Raw genomic sequence first — 25,265 nt, 5'->3', positions numbered from 1 at the left:
AGCCAAGAGTAGAAAAACTCAGATGTTTTCATTGCAGTTATCTTGGAATGTAAACTAACAATGATGGTTTAAAAAAAGCCAAAACAAAACAACCCCAGTTTTTTTCTTACTTCTTTCACCATTTGTTTAAACCTAGGTAATGTTCTTTGATAAATACACTAATCCTATGAAAAAACTAAATTTAGAAAGGCTCATTTAAGATTTTTATGATTTCATCAGATGTTTAAAAGTTATACATTTTAGGGGTGATCATTTCTATAAAATAACATCTTTTGAAACTAAATCAATTAAAGCAAAAGCCATCCCTTTCTTTTAGAAATGCTCCAAAGCGGTAGCACGTGGAGAAGTTTGACTTATGGAATCTCCCATGTCAGCACATAAGAATGTACTTCTACATTTTAAGATGGTAACAATTTGACTGAACTGGGAAGCACCATGAAATAGTACGCAGAGGATTCAAAGTTACTTTTCAAGGTCATGGGCCTGTATATGTTTTCTTAGCAAAATTCAAAACAAGCTTTTGGATTAAAAGTGTCTTGCAAAGAAGAGGGTGGAAAATGGAGTTTATGCCTTTTTTTGTTGTCTATGTATATCTAAGGAGAGAGTGTGTATGCATGTGTGTGTTTTAAAATGTTTTTCTCTGTTAGTTTAATTCCCTGCATTCTACATCTAGGTTTCACATAGACTGATGGTGGTGCTGAAGAGATTTCTAGTCCGACTGTTCTAGAACTTTGTTAACACCTATTTAACTTCACTGAATAATTAAATGTCTGATAAAGGAAGTCTTTGTTAAACATTCAACACCCTTGTCCTTCAATTAAGGTTTTGCAGCTCACAACAAACATCCCTGAGACCTTCCAGAACTTCTCTAGCAAAACCAGACTTGAAATTTCTAAGGTAAAAAACAAGCAAGAAATTGAAAAATCAAAACAAGAAACAGGCCACTTTTTGTATCTTAAAAAACAAAAACAAAGAAGAGAACAATCCCATTTAAAAAAACAAACAAACATTCTTTGTAGGGCAGCATATTAGAATGATTGGATAGTTTATCTTGGGTTGAATACAGTAGATCACTTATTAGCGTGTTCTTTTGTAGCTAGCTATGGAGTGTTTGTGTAATATATATGGTTTGTCCATATTGTACTTTGTGTGCATTGTATTTATACTTTTCCAAAATTCATAAATTGTCATAGTTGTGATTGATTTGGATCTTGCTCCTTGCATCAGAATGAACTATCTCCGGTTTGGCAGAGGAAGAAACGATATTCTGCATTTTTGAGAAGAATAAATGGCAGGAGTTTGGGGGCAGTAGGAGTGGTTAGCAGGGACAGCTGTTGGATTGATGCCATGTGCTAGAACCTAATCCTGATTGGTCTGTGGGTGCTACCATAGTATAAATGTTTATTAATAAACACTGTCCTACTTTACATATGTTCTGTATCTTTAACCAGCCAGGATATATCCTGAGTGATATTGTAAATGAATGACTTAGTATAAATGACAGGAGAGTAAATATACACGCTTTTTTTTTTTCTGTTACTGGCATGTTGTCTACTTATATCTGTATGGCTTTATTGGTTGCCTGCACACACATTTTAATAGCTCAACAGTTATAGTCCCTCATAAGTACTGTTGATGGTATATATTGACCCATCCGGTCAATAAAATATCTTATAATGAGCTGTTCTGCATGTTGTCAGTGCACGCAAATGACAAAACCCAATACCTGTGACATTGACACAAAATAAAGATCTGAATGTAGTTTAAAAGTGTCATTGCAATGGTTAGAATCAAATACCTACAGTGTCCATTTTATAATTGGCTCCAAGCTGTTGTTATATTGTTGCCTTACCCTGGGTTGATGTTTCTGGTATCCTGTTAAACATCTATGGTTCTTCAGGAATGAGTTGGAAGTGCATTGTAGCAAAGTAGAAAATTATCAAACTGGTAGGTGTTTAAAACACAAAGCAGGAGTTAGTCATCATAATGTGATACAAACAGTTAGAAGTAATTAAATTGAATGGGTTTTTTGTTTGTTTGTTATAAATTGTCCTCTGATACCATGGTGATGAGCATGTCAAAAATGTCCTAGATGGATATCTTTTAAAAGCAAGCAACTTTTAGTGCTTAGGAAAGGTGTCATTTTTAACAGCCTTGCAGTTGGAAGTATTTTATTCACAGATTGTATTGTACATAACATCACAGTGATCCTTGCGGTATCCTCACGCAAGGGAGAAGTTGCAGGCACAAGCGTCATTCTTGGGTAGCTTAGAATTTCGTATGCTCCTCCCTCACCACCAGATGTGTTGGTACATGCATGATGTTTATTTTATTATGGATCCTGTGTTGCATTATGTTGAAAGATTTATATTTTAATAAATTAAGCACAACTGTTATGCCTGAGTTGTACATCTCATGAGGTGAGAGTATATAGCATATATTGTTACATATATATTGCATCTTCCTGTGGTTTTGAGAGGAGCTGCTCATTTATTCAACTGTAAATTCTGTATTTTTCTCATGTATATAATTAATGTACTTTTACAGGTTAATACATGAGTGTATAATGAAAATGAGTTGAGAAAAAAGTGATCATAAAGGCTTTTTTGACTCATTTTGTCTTAATGCCAAACAATAGTCTTGACTGTGTTAAGCTTTTTTTATTTCTCTGAGCATTTCCTATTTACCATTCTGTTTCTTCAGTTGATTTGTCACTGCCTTAATATTGTTTTCATTAAAACATTCAGATATTTTCTTTTGATTTTTATAAAGCTTTAATAAAGGTGCCTATCTATGTGCCTTTGAAATAAGTTACTAAAACAAACAACTTTCAGATATTTTTAACACTACGTGGCATAAATATATATTCAGCTATTTAGTTTTATTCTAAAGCAAGGTGCCATTTACTTCTACTTTTCCTGTTGCTGTATTTTAAAGCGATTCTGTCTTATTTTCTTCTAGCATCAGATAATAGCCAGCGATTTCGAGAAACCTGTTTTGCATTTGCACTGACGCCCCAACAAGTGCAGCAGATCAGCAGTTCAATGTAAGTGAAATGAAGATTTCTATAAATCCTTCAAGATAGTATTTCTGAACTCTGAAACTGAACCAGTTTACAGTATCTTCAAAAAACCAAAACAAGCCTAAACCTGTCTTAGCACCCAGTATTTATACTAGGGGCTTCACAGAAAACATACAAAAAACAGAGACTCTGCCCAAAAGAGCTCACGAGTGATAGGGTGGAGAGGGAAGGGGATGAGTGTGATGATGTGATTCCTCCTCTTAGGTATGTGAACATGGTGGCTTGTTGGAATTTTCCTTCTAATATATAAAAACAAGGAAGATTCAGAGATTGAGAATATTGATTCAGTTATTGTGATCAACCTGATAGAGATGTTCCAGAGGGGTAGCCGTGTTAGTCTGTATACAGCAAAAACAACGAAAGTCCTGTAGCACCTTAAAGACTAACAAATTTCTGTGGGCATAAGCTTTCGTGGGCTGCAATCCACTTCGTCAGATGCACAAAAGCTTATGCCCGCAGAAATTTGTTAGTCTTTAAGGTGCTACAGGACTCTCGTTGTTTATGATAGAGATGAATAGTTCAGAAGTGTTTTCAAAGAACAGAGCATGGTAGTTTGACAGACCGGAGAAAGGAGGATGCTCCATGGATAGTGGCGAATATGGAAAGTGTAGGTATAGTAGTAAAAGAATGGGTCACAACTGCTGGCAAGAGGCTTATTCTGATGCCCTTTATAGTCAGTGGGAAACTTCCATTGATTTCAATGGGTGTTTGATCAAATTGCTCACTTTAGGATTGATCAATCTGTTTGGAGGAGCGTGCCTGCACAGGAGATGAAGTATCGCAGATTATGGTAGAGTAGTCAACTCATCAGAGCCTTGCTTTTCAGGTTGTTTTTGTATGTGCCATATTTTTAATTTGTATTTGTCATATCTTTGCTAGGGACATTTCTGGGACCAAATGTGACTTCACAGTACAAGTCCAGCTGAGGTACAGTATTCAAATAATACAGTTTTAGGCCAGAGGAATTTTAAATAGTTTGGAAATGTAAACCTTATTATGACATCTTCTAATGTGTATGCTCCCCATTAATCATTATGGCTCTTTCAGGGGCTGTGAGGGGAGAAATAAGAGTGGGGGAAGGAGGCATAGGAAGGAGCTGGCTCCTGTTAGTCATCCCAGCCTGGGGCTGCTGCAAAAAGAGCAGACTACAGCTCTCTGCTCTTGCTCTGTGCGCTTTCCAGAAGCTCCTCATGGCTTTCCATCCAGTCTGTCAGCAGCCCCAGCTGCCCTCAACTGTGACCACAACTTCCCTCTGTTAGCTGTTCTAGGTTGTGCTCATGCTCCTGCCCCCACTTCAGATCTGTTGTTGGATGTGGGTGCCGGGCCTCCCTCAGGGAGATGTATAGAGGAAGCAGAGAGGGTTTGCCAGCATGTTTTCTGTTGGGATGCTAGCCACTTTGTTCAGCTGGTGACGTTGTCAAGCAGAGCAGCCCCGTTCCCTGTTTTCATCCAGGGAGACAGGAGGTGGGGAAATCACGATCAGTCTCTTTTGGGTTTACCAACAGACTTGCCACAGTTTAAATGTGTTTTGGTCCTATAATCTCTCTTTAAATCAGTGGGATTTCTGAATGGGTAGTGCAATCCCCTAGCAGACATCTAGAGGAACTAAAAGATTACTTTTGGATCTGGCCCATCAGCACACCTGTCACGTACAAGGTCTTGGGGATCTACAGTCACGTCAAAGAACAAAAGACAGTCTGTCTAATACAGTTTTCAGCAGCAAACATCCCTTCAGAATACTGAGATTAGCGTTATCAGAAACTGTCTGAACTGAGGTAGAAGGCCTGACCTTGAGCATCAGAATAACACTAGAAGCCTTAGCTGCTGCAGCAGCTGGCCAGTTTATCTTAGTAGAGGAGGAATAGTTGGAGAAGTAGCATGTATTCTCTCCTTTGCAAAAACCTTGGCTTCTACTAAGGTAAGGTCAGGCAGAGAAGATAGAGGGAAGAGAAACTGAGCAGAGATTAAAGGGCTCTGGTACCAGGAACATGCTCCGTCTCACAATGAAGGAGTCATGGAAGCAAGTCTGCGGAATCTGAGACACGCACGGAGGAACCTAGAGTCCTCTTCATCCAAAGCTGTACTTCTGTTTGGGGCTTTTCTGCTTGTTGGTCACATAGCAATACAGATCAACCCAATAGTTCCAGACTTACGTATCAAAGTTGAAGATTTAATTCCACATGCTGCTCAGACCATCATCTGAATCTTCCTAAACACACATACATAATTCAATAGCGAAAATACCTTTCTAGTAACATGAAGTCCTTTAAGAACTTTCTTAAGACATTTTAAATATGAAAGGTGATCAAAACTCTTTCCATTTAGGTTTTGTTTATCAGAAACCAGTTGTCCACAAGAAGATCACTTCCCACCCAATCTCTGTGTGAAAGTAAATGGGAAACCATGTAGCCTTCCAGTAAGTAATAGATATTATTTTGATTTGTATAATCTGAGTATCATAGCTAAGGATGTATGTTTGCCAAGAGTAGTGGATTCCATGATTTTAATGTTTGTTTGGACATTTTGAGAGGGTCTGATTGCTGGTTGGTGAGTGAATGAACTGGATAAAGCGTTAGGCAAACTGTGGTTCTTAAGAGAACATCCAACAGAACCAGGCAGGAGACTAATAATTTGTAGTAAATATTTATATTGGGGTAGCACCCACGGCCACCAGTTGGGATTGGGGGCCCATTGCACTGGTCACCATACAGATACGGAAAAGAGATCTTCTTTGACCTGAAGGACTAAACAGATCAAGGCACTGATTTACATTACTGTGGCAACCCACCAGCCTAGACTGTAGTCTTTAGACATTCAGGGTTGAACACTACAAACAATGGAGAAAAGAGTTTGCAGAAAGGTACCCTTTAATACTTCAGTGGATAGGGTTGGGGTGGATTGAAAAATGTTGCCCTGCTGCGTAAGGGAAAGGGCTCAAACCTAAGTACCCAAGTTGTCAAAGGGTATGTCTACACAGCAATTAAACCGCTGCAGCTGGCCCATGTCACTGACTTGGGCTCGCAGGGCTGTAAAATTGTGGTGTATTTGTTCGGGTTCAGGCTGGAGCTTGGCTCTCTCATTGGGTCGCAGAGCCCACAATTTTACAGCCCTGCAGCCCAAGTAACCTAACACAAGCCTGCCACAGGTTTAAATTGCTGTGTAGACATACCTGTAGTGTCCACACACAAATAAATATTTAAAACTAAATTTACAAGCCTGGTTCTGCAGTGATGAGTTGGTTCCTAAATGTCTATGACTGTGTAACTTTTATCATGATTTCTAGGAGTTGTCATATTGTTACTTTGACTGTTGCACGGTTTTCCAAGGTTTGCTGTGGTAAACTTTCAACACTAACTGATGTAGAATAGCTGGTATAAAATTCCTTAAATCTAAAGATTTGCATTGGGAAGATGAGATTGATTTTATGTAGTTTTCAAATTGGAGTGGTATTCACAATTCCAAGATTTAGATCTTGGCTGATGATTGTGTTTTTAAATACTTAGTAAATAAGTGGATTAATATCCCTCCACAACAGTGTGGGGAATTTTTGTTAGGTAAAAATGAGATTAAAATATCTCTTGTAAAGGGAAAAATGAAAAAAAAATCGTTCCATTTTAGGGCTATCTTCCACCAACCAAAAATGGCGTTGAACCAAAGCGACCTAGCCGACCAATCAACATTACCTCACTTGTCAGATTGTCTACAACGGTACCAAACACCATTGTCGTTTCGTGGACTGCAGAAATTGGAAGAGTGAGTTACTATTTGGTCAGATCTATGTATTAGAGAAAAGTTTATTAGTCATCTGTATTTCAGCATACATTAGAAAGCTAACAAGCAAGTTTAATTGGTGATAAAAATGCTTACAGAGTATAGTAATGGGTAACTAAGGATTTTTTATTTGCCTCTTTTTTTTTCTCTACCGCTCTATGCCTGTGTGCTGAAGCACATTACCTTAGAATAGATCAAATGCTGGCCTACCACTGCATGATAAGTTGCATGGGGGAGTATTTCTTAACTCTGAAAATGCAGAGGTAAATCTTTTAAAGCATGAAAACTCAGAAGTGCATGGGGGATTTAACCTTGCCATTTAACGCTTCAATTCTCACAGCTGGGTTTATCCACATACTTTAATATTAACTGTACTGTTTTGTCTTATAGCAGCTTTTGGGGGGGAAGACAGAATGTTGTAATTAGTGCTTTTAAATGATGTTCCAGGAATTCTATCCATCTGAGAGAGCCTGTGGAAAATCTATATTTTGGGATGTGTGTGTGGGTGGATAATATAGTTACTCCTTGAGACCCAATCCTTTATCAGTGATCAATGCATTGAGAATTTGTATGTTCACGGTGAAACAAAATCATAACATCATAAAATCAATGAGGACTTGAGAAATGCTGATAAACTGTGGCTTTGCCAACAGCAACCATCCTATTTCTCTAGAGTCTGAGAATTAGTCTGAGATGAAGTATCATCTATTCTGAATGTAGTCTGGAACCCATGATTCATTGAAACAGTGTAGAAAAAATAGTTATTGCCCATCCATGCACAACAGTGAGATATACATCGCTCTTGTATTTTCCCCCTATCAAAATGGATTTAAGTTGAAACACGACAAGATCTGCAGTCAGATTATGGAATAGATGCCTGTTGCATGCTCTTTTTAAAACACCAGTGTTTTAGGCAAAAAACCCTCCAAAAATGTAAAACAAGTTTTCAAGAAAATTCACCTGCTTTAGTTTACTGCAATTTTTTTCTGTCATTGGGTTAGTTTTTTTCAATGTTGTTTTTATAGTGAAGTAGCTGTTTTCACAAAGCTTCCAGGGTGTAAAAGGACATTTGCTGTAACTAAAATTGCATAACTGTATCTTGCAAAAGCTTTTGAATGTATAGTCACCAAAACTAGAAGAGTAATGGCAAATCAACTCAGTGTATCTAACAAAATCAATTAGTCAGATCTTTCCCCCACAAGAAATAATGCTTCCTAATTCTGTTATTTGAGACCCTTCCAATAAATCAGTAGAAATTAGTTTTATTTTATGGACGTGCATGGTAGATAACAGTGTGGCATTTGTTTTTTTTAAATGTTGGGTTACATGTCTCAGCTGATAGAGGATACCTTAGTGAAGTCATAATTGTGGTTTCTGCACAATCTGTTTGCAAAGACTTCTGTGAAAGTTGCCTTAGGCAAGTACCTAACTGTAGATTCAAGCTGTCGGTAAATAATTTCGCAGTGTTAATTAGCATTTCCTTAACTTCTGTCCTAATTGAGGCATTAAATAAACACGTTAAAGCAGTAGAGGGTTTTAATGATGGAAGCATCTTTAGTAACATTAAAATATTTAAAATCATGTGGAGGTTGATGCCTTTTAAATTGTGAAATTTTATGGTAACATACATATTATTATTGAAGTTATAGGTGACTGGTAAAAATATCCTTGGGGGCGGGAGGGATGCACCGTTGAGGCCACCCTGTACTCACAATGCAGGTGGCTGCTTCTGTGCTGTGGGGCTGGGCCCAATCACCTCTGGATCCCCACCCCCCTTCCTCCAGGACTCTCCTCCTTCCTGCTTCCCCCAGTCCCCTCAGGATCGTCTCCCAGGGACTCTAACCCCATTCCGGTGAACCTTCCTGGGAAGGTCCACTTAGGAGTCAGCACCCTCAGCTGGGGCTGAGGAATCTAGTTCCATCTGCCAGGAATCCAGCATTCAGATGGGGCCATCCCCATGGTATGCCCCAGCCCATTTCGGGCCCTGGCTCAGCCAAACATGGGACTTTTCCTGCTGAACTTGGACAGTGGAGTGGCTCAGAGAATAGATTTTGGGAGGGACTGGGTTCCCTCTCCACCCACCACCTATGGTTGAATCCTTTCTCATATTTATCATGATCCTAAATAAATAATGGAAGTGACTTAGGGATCCAGAAGTGGGGGATTGCCCTCAAAGAACATTCTTAGCATGTGTTTTGTGTGATAAACTGTTTAAAAGAGCCTGTTTATGTGATTATTCTATTTAAAAAAAATAGTTGTGAATGCTGCTGGAGGTTAGAGAGAGAGAGACAGTATAACAAATAGTTTTGTATCTGCTCCTGGTATGCAACATGAGGGGACACCTTTTTTTTTGGTCATTATCATTTGTCCTTGGGGGTTTCTGCTTGTACTGCATGGTTTCACATGCTATTTTTAAAAAGACAATGTACTTACGATACAATATTGTTAATATGAAAACCCCGAAAGAACTTTAAAAATCTAACTCTTCACAACTGTACAGTTTTAGTTTGCTCTCTCAGCTTCAACAATGAAACTAGATGTGGAGTTCTGTAATCAACTTCCCTTTCAGGTTCTCATGTGTCAGGGCAGTGCTGTAGAGATTGGGTTATAAACACTGCAGAGAATGCAAAGGTTGGTTTTTTTTTTTTTTTTTTTTAAAGACCACTTGTTACAAGTGCAGTTAAATGAAATATGTTCATCGAAGCATGGCTACTGGGCTTAACTTTTGTAAAAGCTTATTTTTCACAATTTGAACTTGAGCCCAAATTTGACATGACTGTTTCCCTTAAATGTGTGTGCAGGGCTGCACTTGGCTTTATACTTTATATGAAATTATCTTTTATAAATTGCTTGTAGACTAAATTCCCCAGGATGCAGATTTGAAACTTTAAGAGAAAAGTTATAACTGTGCTGGTAGAATAGCTGAATACATAACTTCCCTTGGAGCTGGCTGGAATCTCAGTGGAGCTTGTGATCCGCCTTGCTGCTTCTCTACTAAAGACTAAAATCCTGGTCCTATGAACTTCCTAATACCTATTGAAAACATAGATACCGTGGATTTTCTGTAGCCTGAAAATGTTATGCCTCCATTTTGTAGCAATGGTTGATGTCTAGGTCCACATAATCACGGAGATTATAAATTTTATATGGTGTTTATGCAGATTCTTTGTTTTGATTACATCAGCTCTGAGATGTTTCTTTGTATGTTTGTTTTCCAGAATTATTCTATGGCAGTTTATCTCGTAAAACAGCTGTCCTCTACAGTTTTACTACAGAGGTTACGAGCAAAAGGAATAAGGAATCCTGATCATTCTAAAGCTCTAAGTACGTCTGATATATTCAAATTCTTTATCTAAAAATAAACAAACAGCTTTTGTATCTTTGGCACTGGCCACTGCTACAATACTTGAGGCTACTTTTTGTAAATCTAAATTCTTGAATCATGGGAATAAGAAAGGAAAGCAAAAACCTCCCCACCCTTCAGAAATTCAGGGAACTTAATTCAGACTTATTGGCTGTTCTGTTTCACTGCAGTACTGTGACAGTTACAGCTCTTTGCGGCTTCCACACAACTCCTGGTTTAACTTTGCAACTCTTAGCTTCCCCCACCCCCCCAATTACATACCATTGCTTAACTCACCCTTTGCAGGGAAAAACATATAGTGAACGCAGAGATCTTTCTTTTAAAAAGAGAAAATCTAGAATCCATTAATTCCATTAATGGCGGTCACTGAAATCCAGTCTAAATCTGAGTAATCAAAGGCCTTTGCCTGCATTATGCACTAACCCAGTAAGTCCATCGCCATTGTAGAGGAAAAATGCAAGAGAATTTTTGGCCACTCAACTTATCCAATTTTAATTTGTTAAAAAATGGTAAACTAATTTCAACTGGCATTTTGCTCAGAGTTCCTCATGTGAACTCAATGGCTGATGTTGGTCCATGATGCCAACACATAGGTTTGTTGACTATTGTCAACCACTTGGCTCCTCTGGCACTATGGAAGTTTCTACAATAAGGGTAAAGCTCATCTCTGCACCAGACTGAGCTTTGCCGGGGGCTGGTCCCTGGCTGTGGAATGACCTTCCCCACCAGACCGTCACAAACCTCATCTCCTTGTGGTCTGAGTGCAAGGTGCGTTTTTTTGACCCTGTCGTCCCTAATGTAAAGATATGGTAATGTGTGTGTAATTAACATCTTAAAAAACCCAAAACAGAACACTCCGCTGGGCACATTTCTTCCCAGGGAGAGGATGAGGGAGCAAACGTGACAGATCTTAAGTCATGTTGCTTCATTTACTTCCGATACTCTCGTGATGAGCACAGTATAATAGCCTATATAGAATACAACACCATTAAATAGAAAGTACAAAAATAATATTGAACAATTGTGTATCAAACCATGTTAATATAACATTATGACTTGAGATTAAGGGCACAAAAATTAGGCAATCCAACAAACTTTCCTAAGCCACTTCACTTCTCTTCTCTCCTCCAGGACTTTGTGTAAGTGTGGCCACACCGCACTTACAAGGCATAAACATTAATGAAATAACCACTAAGAAGCAGCACCTAGGGATCACAGTGCCACTGTCACTTGGAATTGCCTGAGTTTTGTGCGTTTAAATCTCAACTGTGTTACATTTTATAGTTCTTTATAGACAAAAATAGAGGGTGGAAAGAGGTGGAAGGGAGGCACCTTTATATATGACTACAATCCTTACAACATTATTCTGTCAGAGTGCCTTGTCATGCTCCTCCATTTGCCTATCAATTTTGCAACCCTTGGTGCATTTCTCTTGAATAATTGGAGCCCCTAATACTTATTTCAAAAGCTCAGAGCGTTGCTAGCCTACATGCAGGATTTAACAAAATGCTGGGTTTTTCTTTAATGTGCCTAAATCCAGCAATTGATCAAAGAACTTGATATTGCTTTATTAGAGATTATACCACTTTAAAATGGGTTGCCCATAAAAATCTAATATTTTAATGTAGAAACTCTTTTTTTAGAAATGAAATATTAAATCTGTGCTTTTTTGCTTTATATTGTGTTTTAAGAAGTTTCCCCTTTTGTGGTGCTCCACTGAAGTTTTGGAGAGTAGACACTGCATAGGAACTATACTCTACACATGCACACACAAATTTTTTTCTTCAGATTTACAGACTGCCAGAGTCAATGTTGCTCATTCCCAGTAGACACAGCAAATGGCAGGTTTAAAGCAGATTGTTTTAGGCATGTGTATTATTATATCATCCTGGTGATGTGTGTATAACAAGCTTTTTCTGTGTTTTATTTTTTCTTCCTGCAAATGGCAGTAAAAGAGAAACTGACTGCAGACCCAGACAGTGAAATAGCTACAACCAGTTTAAGAGTTTCGCTTCTCTGTCCAGTAAGTGTAAAAGTAATTCCTCCAAAGTTGGTTCTGATGAAACTGAAGTGGCTGTTACAGGACAAGTTTTAATGCAAGTTAAACGCTGTGTTCACTTGTATGTTAACTGTGTGAAGTTGGGATCCAGTGCCTAAGACCCTGATCCAGCAAAGCACATAAGCATGTGATTAACTTAGAGCATGGGAGTACCATTCACTTCACTGAGGCTATGCACGTGCTTTAAGTTAATTATGTTTAAGTGTCGAGGGTTGGATCCTAAAATGGGATAGTGTATCTAGATATTGTACATAGCTTAACTCCTTGGTGCTTGCCCATGGTACAACCACTATCAGCAATAAGAAGGATGTATCTGTGTATACACACACATCAGTGACTGGCTCCTGGATCTAGAGGGTTAAATTCCTGTAACTGAAGTTGATAGGTATATACCTACACTTCAATGGTAGGGTTTTATTGTTTCAATTTAAAAAAGAAGCAATAGGCCAAAGGAAATGTAAGCAAATAAAGATTGCTACAAAATTTGAAATAGACAGGGTTGCTTGCTTCCCATACTAATCTGTGCAACTCACAGATTACTTTAATTATAAGTCCCATGGAATTTGGAAATGAGATCAGATATACACCAATCAGAACAGATTTATTCAACTGTTAACCAAGGTGAAAGGAGCTGGAAAATAAGAGGACTTAAACAATAGTTTGTACGTATTACAGTTCTGATCACCAGTTGAATTACACAATATGAATGATAATTGTTATGAGCTTTATTTTTGCAGCCTGCATACTCTTAGTTTTCCCTTGCAATTTAACACACTTAATCACTGTGTGCTCTGTCATTTATTAACGGTGTCTTAATCGCAGCTAAAACTTAAACTGTGTCAAGAATAAGGATGCATCTGTTTCCTGATTTGTCTAGATCAACTCAAGCCTGATGCTGAAAGTTTTCAGTGTTGAAATCTGACTCTCAAGAATAAAGCTGACTTAGCTACTTATTCTGTTGCCTAGCAAAATTGAGGCTTATTTGTAAGGTTATTAAATGGCCTCTTGATTCTGACAATGCAAAGATATTTTTGGATACAAAAACTCCATCTTGCAAAGAGTACAATTCACATCGCTGACTCTCTTTCATAGAAATATTTGTTAGACAAATTATTGTATGTTTATACCTGTGCTGGGTATTTTGATATTTAATCTTCAGTCTTAAGGCTTTTTGATATGGCACATATCAGCTATAATAGTATTTAACACATATGTCACCTGATAAAAGTACTCTTTTTATTCAGCAAAAGAAAGTGCAGGAGTATTGCTTTTGTAAAAAGTGAAATCCTGTTCTTTAGAGTTTGAGAGATGTAATAAAAATAATGTATTAATTTAAAAGTTGAGAGCACTCTTTTATACATAATAATATTAACTTCAGAGTAATTTTATTTTGTTGAATATTTATAGTTAAATTTTTGTTGTGTACTGTTGGAACCTCCTTACCTTAGGAAGTGCTAGTACTGTCATGGTTTAATTCTTTAAGTACAATGCTCTTACTTCCTAAAGTTAAATACTAATAAGGTTCCAATAGAAAGCAATAATAGGAATCCATTTATTAAATCCAGGAACCTATCTATCTAATTATTAGGAGTTAACCGTGCTAATGGAGCTCAATCACTTCAATCCTTGTGCTTCTTTGGGAGTTAGATGTTTACTTCAGTAGTAGTCTCCATGGTCCAGTCTGCAAGGTTAAAGATAGCTGAATTAAAGTTAATTCAGAAACGAAAAATTAAGTTTTTAGTGCTGATGTCAAATATAAATGAAATACCCAATTTAGTGTTGAGAAGTGTCTCTTGTGGAATGGGTTTTATTGCTCAGTCTGTGCTCCCTCTGTCTGTTTAAGCCTAGTCTCTTCCAGTAAACTGAAAGTTTAGAACAGATTATTTTAGGCACATTTTTCTGTATGTGACATGCTCACACTCTGGGAGTCATCTTTCAGTGTGACCTTTATTTAGTGCAGTCTAGTTAAAAAGTGCTTTCACTGTTCCTCTTTCACTATTCTGTCATGGCAGAAGGTCTTAAGGGTAGAGACTGTTATCTTCCTATGTGTCCTGTAAAGTGGGTTTGCAATATAAACAGACTAGGATGGCGACTAATAACATAGTATTCATGTGAACACAATTGTATGACAAATCCTTGTTTTCATTTGCTAATACATAACTTTCAGTTCCAGGAAGAATTTTTTTCCAGAAACTTTACATGCTTGGTCTCAGACCCAAGGTAAATTTTCCTTTGGAAAGTTTGAAGAAAATCTCTTCAACATTTTTGAGTTATAGGAGAGTAAAGTCTCATCTTTAGCACACTTTTTTTCTCTCTCCAGTAATTCAAGTAGCAAAACCAAAAAATGTAAAGCATGGCATGTATTCAGCCCTACATGATGAAAAGTGGCTGCCAAAAACCCAGTCCTGCAGCCTTTACTTGCAAGATAATTCTTGTTTATGAAAAAACAACGAGAGTCCTGTAGCACCTTAAAGACTAACAAATTTCTGCGGGCATAAGCTTGTTTATGAAAGTAGTTCTAAGGGAATAAATGGCACTACGTGCACAAATAACGGTTGCAAGACTGGGCCCTAAATTTGAGAGGAGAAAAATATAAAGTTTCTAAGGGACTGAGAAACCACCTCTGAGCGTGTTCTGAATTGCTTTAACAAATAAATTTAGTAAGTAAGCTGCTTTAACAAATAAACCCTACCCCCACTTTGTGAATTCTAGTAGGGATCTGGAAGGAGCTGACCCAGGATCTAGCAAGCGAAGGGGCTGCTACTAGGACAGTTTGCATGAGAAAGTTTGAAGACAATGTGTCAAAAATAATCTCAGCCTTGAGGACAGGAGTAAATAATTGACATGAAAAGAAATCCAAATTTGGCAATTATTGTGGTTCTGCAAATTCTAAACGTCTTTTTTTTAGTTTTTTCCTTGTTATTGTGAACATACACAGTAAATGCCTATAATATTGTTATTAGGTTAACTGAAGCGAGACTGCAGCCAAAAATAGTGGACTTCAACCTTTTTTGCTCCTTTGTGTGGGGTGTAAAGAGGATCCGAAAGTTTCCCTCCCCTCTATGTCTTTTACTTAGGAACATTAACACAGCCTGGCCACACTGAAGGATCTAACCCAATAAGTTTTCATGCCAAAGTTAGAAAATGAGACCATCATTACTTGTCCACATTACATATACTGTATTTAGGTATCCTATTAAGTCCTAACTAGTACTCACAAATGATATGTGCACCGTGGAAATGGTACTGTGAGAAGATCACATCTATTTCTTGATGTGTGTGGTATTGCATTATTTGGTGGAATGTGTTTAAGAGTGACAGAACAAGGAGCAACGGTCTCAAGTTGCAGGGAGGGAGGTCTAGGTTGGACATTAGGAAAAAGTTTTTTACTAGGAGGGTGGTGAAGCACTGGAATGGGTTACCTAGGGAGGTGGTGGAATCTCCATCCTTAGAGGTTTTTAAGCTGCGGCTTGACAAAGCCCTGGTTGGGATGATATAGCAGAGGTTAGTCCTGCTTTGAGCAGGGGGTTGGACTAGATGACCTCCTGAGGTCCCTTCCAACTCTTAATATTCTATGATTCTAATGTATTCAACGTCTGATAGCACCAAGCTCGTTACAATACTTGTTTTTTCCTGAGAGTTTTATATCCCTGTAGCACAGCTCTGCTGCTGCTGGTTTTTTTATTTTGCATCATACTTAAGCATCACGGTTCTGGAAAACGAAGGTCTTCTAGCTCCAACATGCTTACTCATGATACCGATGGTAGTTCGTGAATTGCATTGTGCCCAAAAGATAAATGAGCCATTGACCTCCCATCTGGGAGAGATGAATTTAGGACAGACACGGATCGGGGGGATTCATATTGTGTGAAAAAAATAATGTGCTTGGTCCTGGGTATTGGTGGAGGGGTTGCCAAACACATGGCATGCATAGCACCTCCTGCTGACTGCTCTCTATACCAGCAGCACTGTGTATTCCTCTGGGAGATGTATGACTCCCCTTCTCTCCCCCCTTCCATCTGGTGGTGACTTACTGTGTCAGTGATTGAAAACCAGAGGGAAGAATAAAAAGCAAGATTAGGGTTAGAAACAACAGTATGGATGAATGTTGCTGAGAATGGAAGCAGGTATTTCAGGCTGCTTAAAGGTCGCTGCAGAAGTTCACTGCAAGCAGAGCCTTTGTTCTCTTGTGTTGGTGTTTTTAGCTTTGTTGCTGTTTTGAGAGCGAGTGCCATCCTGTGGCACCAGCCCTGTATTGCCTGTTAGGAGCCATGTCACTTCTGAAAGCATCCTGCAAACAGTTCCACTAGGTATTTTACTTAAATAACACAGCCTGTAATCATTTTAGGCTCTGGATTGGTTTTTGAACGGTATTTTCTTTGTCGAGATTTTTCTTATCTAAATCTTAGTCTGAGCACTCTGAGTACGCTGTGTGAGGGTGATCATTTACGTTGCTTAGGTATGCCTGTACACTGTTCTCCTGGAGAATATTTTTCCATTTTGGACATATCTCAGGGTTGCGGTTGTTGATTGGGTGGTGGTATTACCTAGGATCCCCAGTTAAGAGCATAGCCCAGTTAAAAGCATTGTGCTAGGTGCTGTACAAACACAGAACGAAAAGACAGTCAGAGGCTGGGATTGAACATGATCTTCTGTTATGTTGTCATCCACAATATGTCTGTAGGTATTCTGTAATGCTGAAAGAGACTAGGTGGCGTGGATGGCAAATTAACTGTAGCTTTTAGTATGATATAGCAGCCAAAAAGGCCAGAGGAATTTAGGACTGCATATGTAATGACATCTCCTCAGAGAGATGGTGAGGTAATATATGATGACTAAGGTTAAGATTTTGTCACGGTTATTTTTAGTAAAAGTTGTGGGCAATAAACAAAAAATTCACAGGAGCTGTGCCCTGTCTGACTTTTACTAAAAGTAACAGGGTGGGGGGAATGCCAGTTGGAGCTCCGTGGGTTGGGGTTCCAGGCCCTGCCACAGCAAGAGGGGGCTGGGGAGGCAGACACACATCCGTGGCCCCAGCCAAAGCCACTGGGGGTCGGGCGAGAGGGGGGCACAGAGTCCTGGCTCCAGCAGCAGTCCTGGGGGATGGGAGGGGCAGCCCCAGCCGAAGCCATGGGAGGGGGCACACAGCAGCATCCGCAGGGTGAGGATACACAGCCCTGGTCCCAGCCCTGGCTGAAGCTGTGGGACAGGGACACGCAGCCTCGGCTTCGGCTGCAGCCGTGGGGGGGGGGGGGACTTCTGGTCACAGCTGCTGGCAGTTGCAGCTGAAGTCACAGAGGTCCGGTAAAGTCACAGAATCCATGTCCCCTGTGACTAAATCGTATGCTTAATGGTAATGTGTGGTCTCCCTATATGTACCTCTTACGTGATTGCATCTATGTATTCATATGTATGCACGTCCTTACGGGGAGCATATGGGTAAATTGAAGACCCCTAGGGGAGAACAATGAAAATGATGCAGCTGGAGGAACAGACTTGGCTGGAAAGATTTTTGTTTCTGATCCTTCACGTGCTTAAGCATGTGCTTATTTCTGTGAGTAAAGTTAAGCTTGTGTAAGTATTTGTCCCTGGTTTGGGCCTTGGAGTTTTAAACAGGTACAGCATGGCTAAGCTAGGTTTAGGGAAAGGGGGTGGACGTATTTCTGTAAATATCTGGAATATGTACACACCAATGAGGGAGAATAATTATTTTTCGTATTTATTAGTCATAAATACTATGGTAAGTGATACAAGGTAGATTGACTTTGCATTTTGAGCCAGCAGTATAAAAATGAAGTGGTCTTCCATTACCCGTGTATGAACTTATTTAAAAAAAAAATCTATTTGTAGTAGCACTTTTTATTGATACTATCAGATACACAGAAAAGCCAGAGCAAAGGAGTGTGACTTGAATATAGCAATCAGAACACATATTTCTCTAAATACTTAGTGCTTACAATTGTGCTAGAGTTCAGTTTCTATCTTCCTGGTTAAAACAAATGAACGGTTGTTTTTCAGAAGAAGCAACAATTTAATTTTTTTTTCTCCTCTTAAAGCTTGGAAAAATGCGGCTAACTATACCATGTAGGGCCCTGACATGTTCACATCTGCAGTGTTTTGATGCCACTCTGTATATTCAAATGAATGAGAAGAAACCTACTTGGGTTTGTCCTGTATGTGACAAGAAGGCTCCGTATGAACACCTCATAATTGATGGGTAAGTAACATTTGGAACAAAATACAGTGCATAAATTGAGCCATGTACTGTGTCTGGGATACAGTGCGTTCTTTTGTAAAATGGGTTCTGTGGATACTGCACTCATTTCATGTCACCCGGACTTACTTCACAGATTGATCTCTGTAAAGCTACTAAGCAGGTGCACCATCATTAATATTTTGAAACAATTCACTTAACAATTAGATATAAACTGAGTAATATAAAAGTAGATGATAGACGGCATTATCCTTTCTAATATCGAGAAGACTTTTGTTCTTGTTTCCCTGAAATGTTGTTGAAGAATATTCCATCAAGGTAAACTTCTAGGTAGGAATAGCAGGGCAAGTTTTGAAATTGTTAATAATAATAAAAAGTTTAATAATAGATATTTTTAACTGAACAGTACCATACAAATTTGAAATGGCTTATAGCAGAAATCTATCTTAAATTTCATGCACATTCCACGTTTGGAGTTGCTACATGGATTTATTTCCCTGATGCTAATTACTTAAAAAAACAAAAAAGCCCACTGAAAGCATGGACACCATGCAACATATAGATTCAGTTCTTTAGATCCCAATCCACCTGGATTTTGCTTCTCCAAAAACGGAGGGTGAGTGTGGAATTTTCTAATGGTTCCATGTGGGAGAAAAAGCTTAATTTTAATTACTGGGAAGGATCACTCTTTCCTAGGTTGAAACATATTTCCCAGAGGTAAATCTTTCTACAGAGTGCTACACGAGTCACCAAACAGGTAACATCCATAGCTCTCGTGGTAAAGAAGAAATGTCAAGGTGATTATGTTATTTTAACTATTTCTCTCCTAATCCGTTAAATTTTAGCCCTCAACAGTAGAGAAAATATTTTCTAAGTCCATAGGAAATTCACTCCTTAAAGTATTATTGTCTGCCCTCTGCCCTCCTCTTTTAAAGGATTTGATTCATTTTACTCTGTGGCCCTGTCCACATTACAAATTAAATAATTTCTGAAAGCCTACTTCACAAATGGCTCTCCCCATCAGACCGCTTGGTACCCGGGAAGGCCAGCTGTGTTCACAGCCAGTTTAAGGAAGCTGGGTGTTTACTTTTTTTTTTTTTTTTTTTAAAAACATTACTCCATCCATAATGGAAAAAAGTGATGGTAACCCAGACAAATTGAGGTGTGCAATTATGAGCAGTGCTTGTTCCTCACTGTGTTGCTTGGGAAAATGTGCTTACTTATCAATTTGCGAATCATTCCTTGATACAGTCTACTAGAGTCCATGTGAGTTCTAAATGATTGGACTCCTAAAAAAATACATTATACCCATGATGATCTAAATGTCAGGGAAGTCATTGACTAAATTTGGATAAATCAGGGAATTTTCATCCTAATATACATAGTGGGCATGAACCTGTTCTGGACAACAAGAAGTTCAACATATTAAGGTTTGGACGATCGACATTCTACTGTACAATTAAATGAATGTGGAGGTTATTATGTTAAGTAATATTTTAAAATTTCAGTTTCCATTTTGACAACTTGTACTGAGGAGAGAAAAATGCCTGAAATTCTCAGATAGGTCTAATTATTTCAAAAGATTGGTTCTAAATCATTCTAATTTAAAGTTCTTCTCCATTTCCTTTTTATTTTTTGAAGATGGATATTAAGGTTTTTGTTTCACAGGTTGTTTATGGAAATCTTGAAGTACTGCACAGACTGCGATGAAATTCAGTTTAAGGAGGATGGGTCATGGGCTCCCATGAGATCAAAGAAGGAGGTTCAAGAAGTCACTGCGTCTTATAATGGAGTTGATGGTAAGTCTTAAGTTTTTGAAGGTACAAACAAAATGTCATATTGCTAAACCAATTGTTTTAAATATTAAAATGTGGGGTTGTTTCTAGAAGAGTACCATGACTCTGTGAGCAATGGAACATAAAAGTTCTCTTTGTGTTGTGGTAGCATTTTATTGATTAAGCGATAGCAAGGTGTTTGAGTAACATTAACATCCATTTGAGCCCATCTGCATTTCTGAAGCTTTGTTAATGCTTTTTAATCTTGGTTTTTTTCACTTTTGTTTTGGCTTCTAAGCTTTGTTTATGGAAAGCATGTATAATTTTAATTTAACTGAGCAACGCTGGCCTTCATTGCAATGCTACATGGTAATCATGGCTCGAATAATTACCTTGGCTCTTAAATCTTTGTAGGATGCGTAAGTTCTTCTTTGGATCATCAGGTGTCATCTCACCACCAATCGAATAAAAATAAGAAAGTAGAAGTGATTGATCTAACCATAGACAGCTCCTCAGATGAAGAGGAGGAAGAACCGTCTGCCAAGAGGAGCTGTCCTTCTGTATCTCCTGCATCACCACTAAATAATAAGGGGTAAGAAGAAGGTGTACACTGTTTTTAGTTGAGATGAAAATATGTTCATGACAAGCAATGGTAGAAATAAAATTTCAACTGAAATTTAATTGCACCTGGGAAGTTCGTTTTTCAAAGTATAACCGAGTGTTTATAACAACAGAACTTGATACCACAAACTATGGATTAATCACAGTAGCTCACAACTCACAGAAAGACTGGGATTTAAAAACATGTTGGTGTGCTAGCAGAAGTGAATATTTGTCCTGCTGCAACTTTACAGGCGAACTGTATGGGTTTTACTACAAAACGTAGTACGAGTGAAGCAATTTTTTTAATCTGTGACAAAAAAAGAAAGCACTGAAAAGCCAGTGTAGTTTAAGAAACAAATGTTTTGAGAGGCTTGGAAATTAAACTGTTCTAGTAGAGAATTTTAGAAACAGAGTGCACAACTGAGAACAGCAACAATAGATGTGGTGTGGGAGTGTTATCTGTTTTTGCCAGCAACTACCACCAGCAAAGTAGCAATATAGAAAACCAGAATAACCAGAGACATAAATAGCCATTCTGTTAATAGTGCAGCACTGGCAAAACATGCAGGGATGAAAATATTGGGGCTATACAAAGGGATTGTGCTGTTTGTAATGATGATTATTCCAGTAATAAAAGCAACTCAGTGATCATGGGTCTTGTCAAGATCTCCTTTGCTGTTGTTCCATAGGAAATGCCTTGTATAGCATGTAGAAATAATTGTTGGGGTGTTATGCGGGCTTTTATTATTATATATATTCAACGCTTCAATCCTCAGGTCTTTTTGTCCTGACTCGTGATGGCTATTCATACTTGGTTTATTATAGGCAGTGCTATCTCTGACTAAAGTTAAAGTTGTCTTAACGCTTTCCATTATAAGATCTGTTTTCATGTCTTTATAACTTTGCCAAACTTTAATCATGTGGGCTGAAGTTTTCCATGCAAATGTCTGCCTCAGACTGTTTTATATTTCTGCTCAAACGGTTCAGCCATTTCTGAGAGCAAGGTTAGCAAAAATGTGCTGTTTTCCCCCCTCTCAAAGAAAGTCTTACAACTGTTTTTTTGTTGAGAAGGTCTAGGACTGTTATGCTTTGGAGCAAGGCTTTGAAATTTGATGCGGGGGTGTCCCCTGGTATCAGAGATATGACTTTCGCCTCAGTGATACTTGCTTTCCCTGTAATTCATGCTACATTTTGAATTATGGCTTAAATACTAACTTTGCTCTTTAAAGCTCTGTCAGATGCATGTGTTGGTATTTTGGGTTTTGTTTTTTTCCCCCAAGCAGGATTTTGCAGTCTTCAAACTGTATTTTAACATTTCAAGCCAACGATGGTTTCACACTTTGTAAACCTTTCTTTCCCTTGCAGCATTTTAAATCTACCCCATCAAGCATCTCCCGTGTCAAGAACTCCAAGCCTTCCTGCTGGTGACACAAACTTCATCAATACATCACTTATTCAAGACTACAGACACCCATTCCACATGACACCTATGCCTTATGATTTACAAGGTTAGGTTTCATACGGCTATGAATTGTACATAAAACGTTCAGGTTATCATGAAAGAATGTAAACATACAATTGATTAGTGGTCCAGTAATACAAAATATTATTTTGGGGATCGTAAAAGATAATTGTATGCATAACTCAGGTTAAACCATACCTGAAGGGATGAAAACACTATATCTCTCCAACAAACTGTCTTTCAGTGTCTGGGTATAACTAGGAGTTAAATTTCATGATCAACTGTATCACACTTTGGTTAAATTATTTGATTTCAGTGGGGAGGGTGGAGCAATGTTCTTTTGAGAAACTGAATCCCCTTTTTATTTAAAAATTTTTTTTTTTTTTTTTATTTTGGCTTTTCACAGGATTAGATTTCTTCCCTTTCCTATCAGGAGACAATCAGGTAAGTTGCGAAAAACGAGTAATGCAACAAAAGTTTGTGTTGACTAAATACAGTAAACCCTTGTAAAGGGATTTCATTGAAGCAGAAATTGAACCAATGTCTAGCTATTTGTAAATAAGGTTTTACAAAACTTGAATGCCAAGAGAAATTTTTCTGAAATAATAAAAAAAACCAGGAACGGAAATTCTTCTGAAACAATCATTGCCCCATAGTTTGTTGCATAGCAAATATCACATCATTGCACTGGTGAATGAGTACCAGGAAGTGAACATGAGCAATCAGTTTTCATTGTCAGTGAGGAGAAATGCAGAATGGAAACCAATGGCAGAAAGAGCAAAATGCAAATTATTTTAAATTTTAAAAGGCTCGTCAGCAACTAGTATTTCTCGTTCATGTCATTTTAAAGCTGAAAACTCACTTCTTTTGGGGCTCACCTGTATGTTAAAAAAAAACTGTACTGCTGGGAACACGCCCAGCCACCTACTGGTTTTAAGCACATTACTCCTATATCTGTTTCTGGAGTTCAGTAAGAGAGGTCTTCCTACATTAAAAATAAGTATAATATTTTAATGTCCTGGTAGTGGGTGGTCTGTGTCTCTTATTTTTGGCCAAAAGATTCCATTGAAATATGAATAGTTTCTTGCCAATAGATGTTGGTTTTTTTGAGGGGGTAAGAAAGGGAAGTTACACTGCTTCTCACCATCCGAGTAGTACCTCATTATAGTTTGGAATATTGAGCTATTGCTTACTATCCAGTAGAAGCAAACAACACTGTTGTTTCCAATTTTCTTCTGGCTTTAGAAACCAAAGTCTTCAGTCCATTTGTTTGTACAAATTATCTTACAAAGTAACACTTGGACCACAGAGAGTAGACAAAGGGTTGTCAACTTCTAGTATTCTTGAGGCTTAGAAAGTATATGTGTGTTCTACTTTGTTTGTGCCGCTGTGAAGAAAACCTGTGGAGTCAGGAGTGTAACTTTAACATGCTGTCTTTTTTTCCATAGCATTACAACACCTCCCTTCTTGCCGCTGCGGCTGCGGCAGTGTCTGCATCAGATGATCCAGAACTCTTACACCCTCGGTTTTTCCCATACACTTCATCCCAGATGTTTCTCGATCAGTTAAATGCAGGAGGAAGCAGTGCTCTCCCCGCCACAAATGGTAGCAATAGTGGCAGTAACAGCAGCCTGGTTTCCTCCAACAGCCTGCGAGAGAATCATGGCCATCCAGTTGCAAACAGAAGCAGCACGGACACGGCATCTATTTTTGGCATCATGCCAGACATTATTTCATTGGACTAATTCTTGGACTAAATGAACTTGTCAGAAAAAGAGATCTTTGTGCTTGGTTTTATCTTACTCTGTTTAGAAACGTAGACAAGTTTTTCCTTTTTTGGGGGAAAAAAAAATTAAGACATGTACAGAGAACAAAACTATATTTTCAGTTTTACTTTTGTATATAAACCTAAGATGGCCTGACTGGTAAAACAAACAGACAAAAAAAGAAAAGTACAAAAAATCCCCCGCCCAAAACTTCAGTTCATTTTTTGGATGCTGAAGATTTTACACTTGTGCATTTGTCCTGTGAGTTACTTATTTAGTTTGGACACAAATGGCATTATTTTCTTCACAGTAATGTTAATGAACAAGGAAAGGAATTTCTGAAGTTTTAAGTTGTAGGAGGTTTTTTCTTTTGGAAACACCATTTACAATTGATGGTGAAACTGAATTCCTCTTATCCCCTTTTCAGTGCAGATTTATTATGCTTAAAGTGATATAAACCCTACCTGTACTGTTCCATAGAAATCTCTCTGTATTTGAAGGACATAGCTCATGGGGAGTGTGTTTTAAATGTCATTTCTGGTTCTACATGACTGTGTAGTCAGTTGGTATGTGGCATTCCAGCACTTTCATCAAACACGTTGCAGGCTCCTTAGTGTGTCAGTTATTCTTATGGGCAGACTCAGTACAAACTCAAGCCGAAGTATTGGTTTGAGAGAGAAAAGTTTTATAGGCTCTAGCCCGTCTAACAGCATTGACACCCCTTCACTCTAGATTTTTCTTTCTAACCTCCAGTATTAATCTTTTAAATAATTAAGGGGATCCTGATCAACAAGGTACTTAAACGTGTTAAATTTTAAGGCATGAAACTACTCATGTGCTTTAAAGTTAGCAATGTGCTTAAGTAGCTTACTGAATTGGGGCCTAAATGGCTCTGTCAGTGAATATCTACTTTTGGCCACAACAGATTAAATTTCTGCTAAAAACAAACCTGTCAAACAAAGAGAAGGAAATATGGTTTAAAATGCACTTGTGTTGCTGTCAGTGGTAGTGGCACATCATCTTCTGACTTCACAACTGTATGTGAATATTGAATGTTAGACATTACACTTAAAAAAACAAAACAAAACACCACCCAACCCTCGCCCACTCGTTACCTGTATCGGAATAGCAGTCTGTAGAACTCTGTTAGTCAGTGGTGACCAAGTGGA

At 38.3% G+C, this 25,265-nt stretch overlaps 1 protein-coding gene across 1 annotated transcript in view; it reads left to right on the top strand.

Annotated features, from left to right (window-relative positions):
- PIAS1 (protein inhibitor of activated STAT 1) overlaps positions 1-24,204 on the top strand; it is a 77,687-nt gene extending 53,483 nt beyond the window's left edge. Inside the window, exons 3-14 of the mRNA XM_067555509.1 lie at positions 2,962-3,046; positions 3,962-4,009; positions 5,408-5,498; positions 6,701-6,835; positions 10,072-10,177; positions 12,167-12,240; positions 18,333-18,493; positions 20,159-20,289; positions 20,680-20,857; positions 22,234-22,376; positions 22,737-22,774; positions 23,779-24,204. Coding sequence (XP_067411610.1) covers positions 2,962-3,046; positions 3,962-4,009; positions 5,408-5,498; positions 6,701-6,835; positions 10,072-10,177; positions 12,167-12,240; positions 18,333-18,493; positions 20,159-20,289; positions 20,680-20,857; positions 22,234-22,376; positions 22,737-22,774; positions 23,779-24,075 — 1,487 coding nt within the window. The 3' untranslated portion in view covers positions 24,076-24,204. The remainder of the gene's footprint in view (positions 1-2,961; positions 3,047-3,961; positions 4,010-5,407; positions 5,499-6,700; positions 6,836-10,071; positions 10,178-12,166; positions 12,241-18,332; positions 18,494-20,158; positions 20,290-20,679; positions 20,858-22,233; positions 22,377-22,736; positions 22,775-23,778) is intronic.
- Positions 24,205-25,265: the final 1,061 nt, after the last annotated feature.

This window comes from Emydura macquarii, unplaced genomic scaffold, assembly GCF_026122565.2.
Source record: "Emydura macquarii macquarii isolate MOO-44397 ecotype Brisbane River unplaced genomic scaffold, CSIRO-AGI_Emac_v2 contig_1644, whole genome shotgun sequence".
Taxonomy (NCBI): Eukaryota; Metazoa; Chordata; order Testudines; family Chelidae; genus Emydura; species Emydura macquarii.
This window is presented reverse-complemented; position numbering and strand designations above follow the sequence as displayed.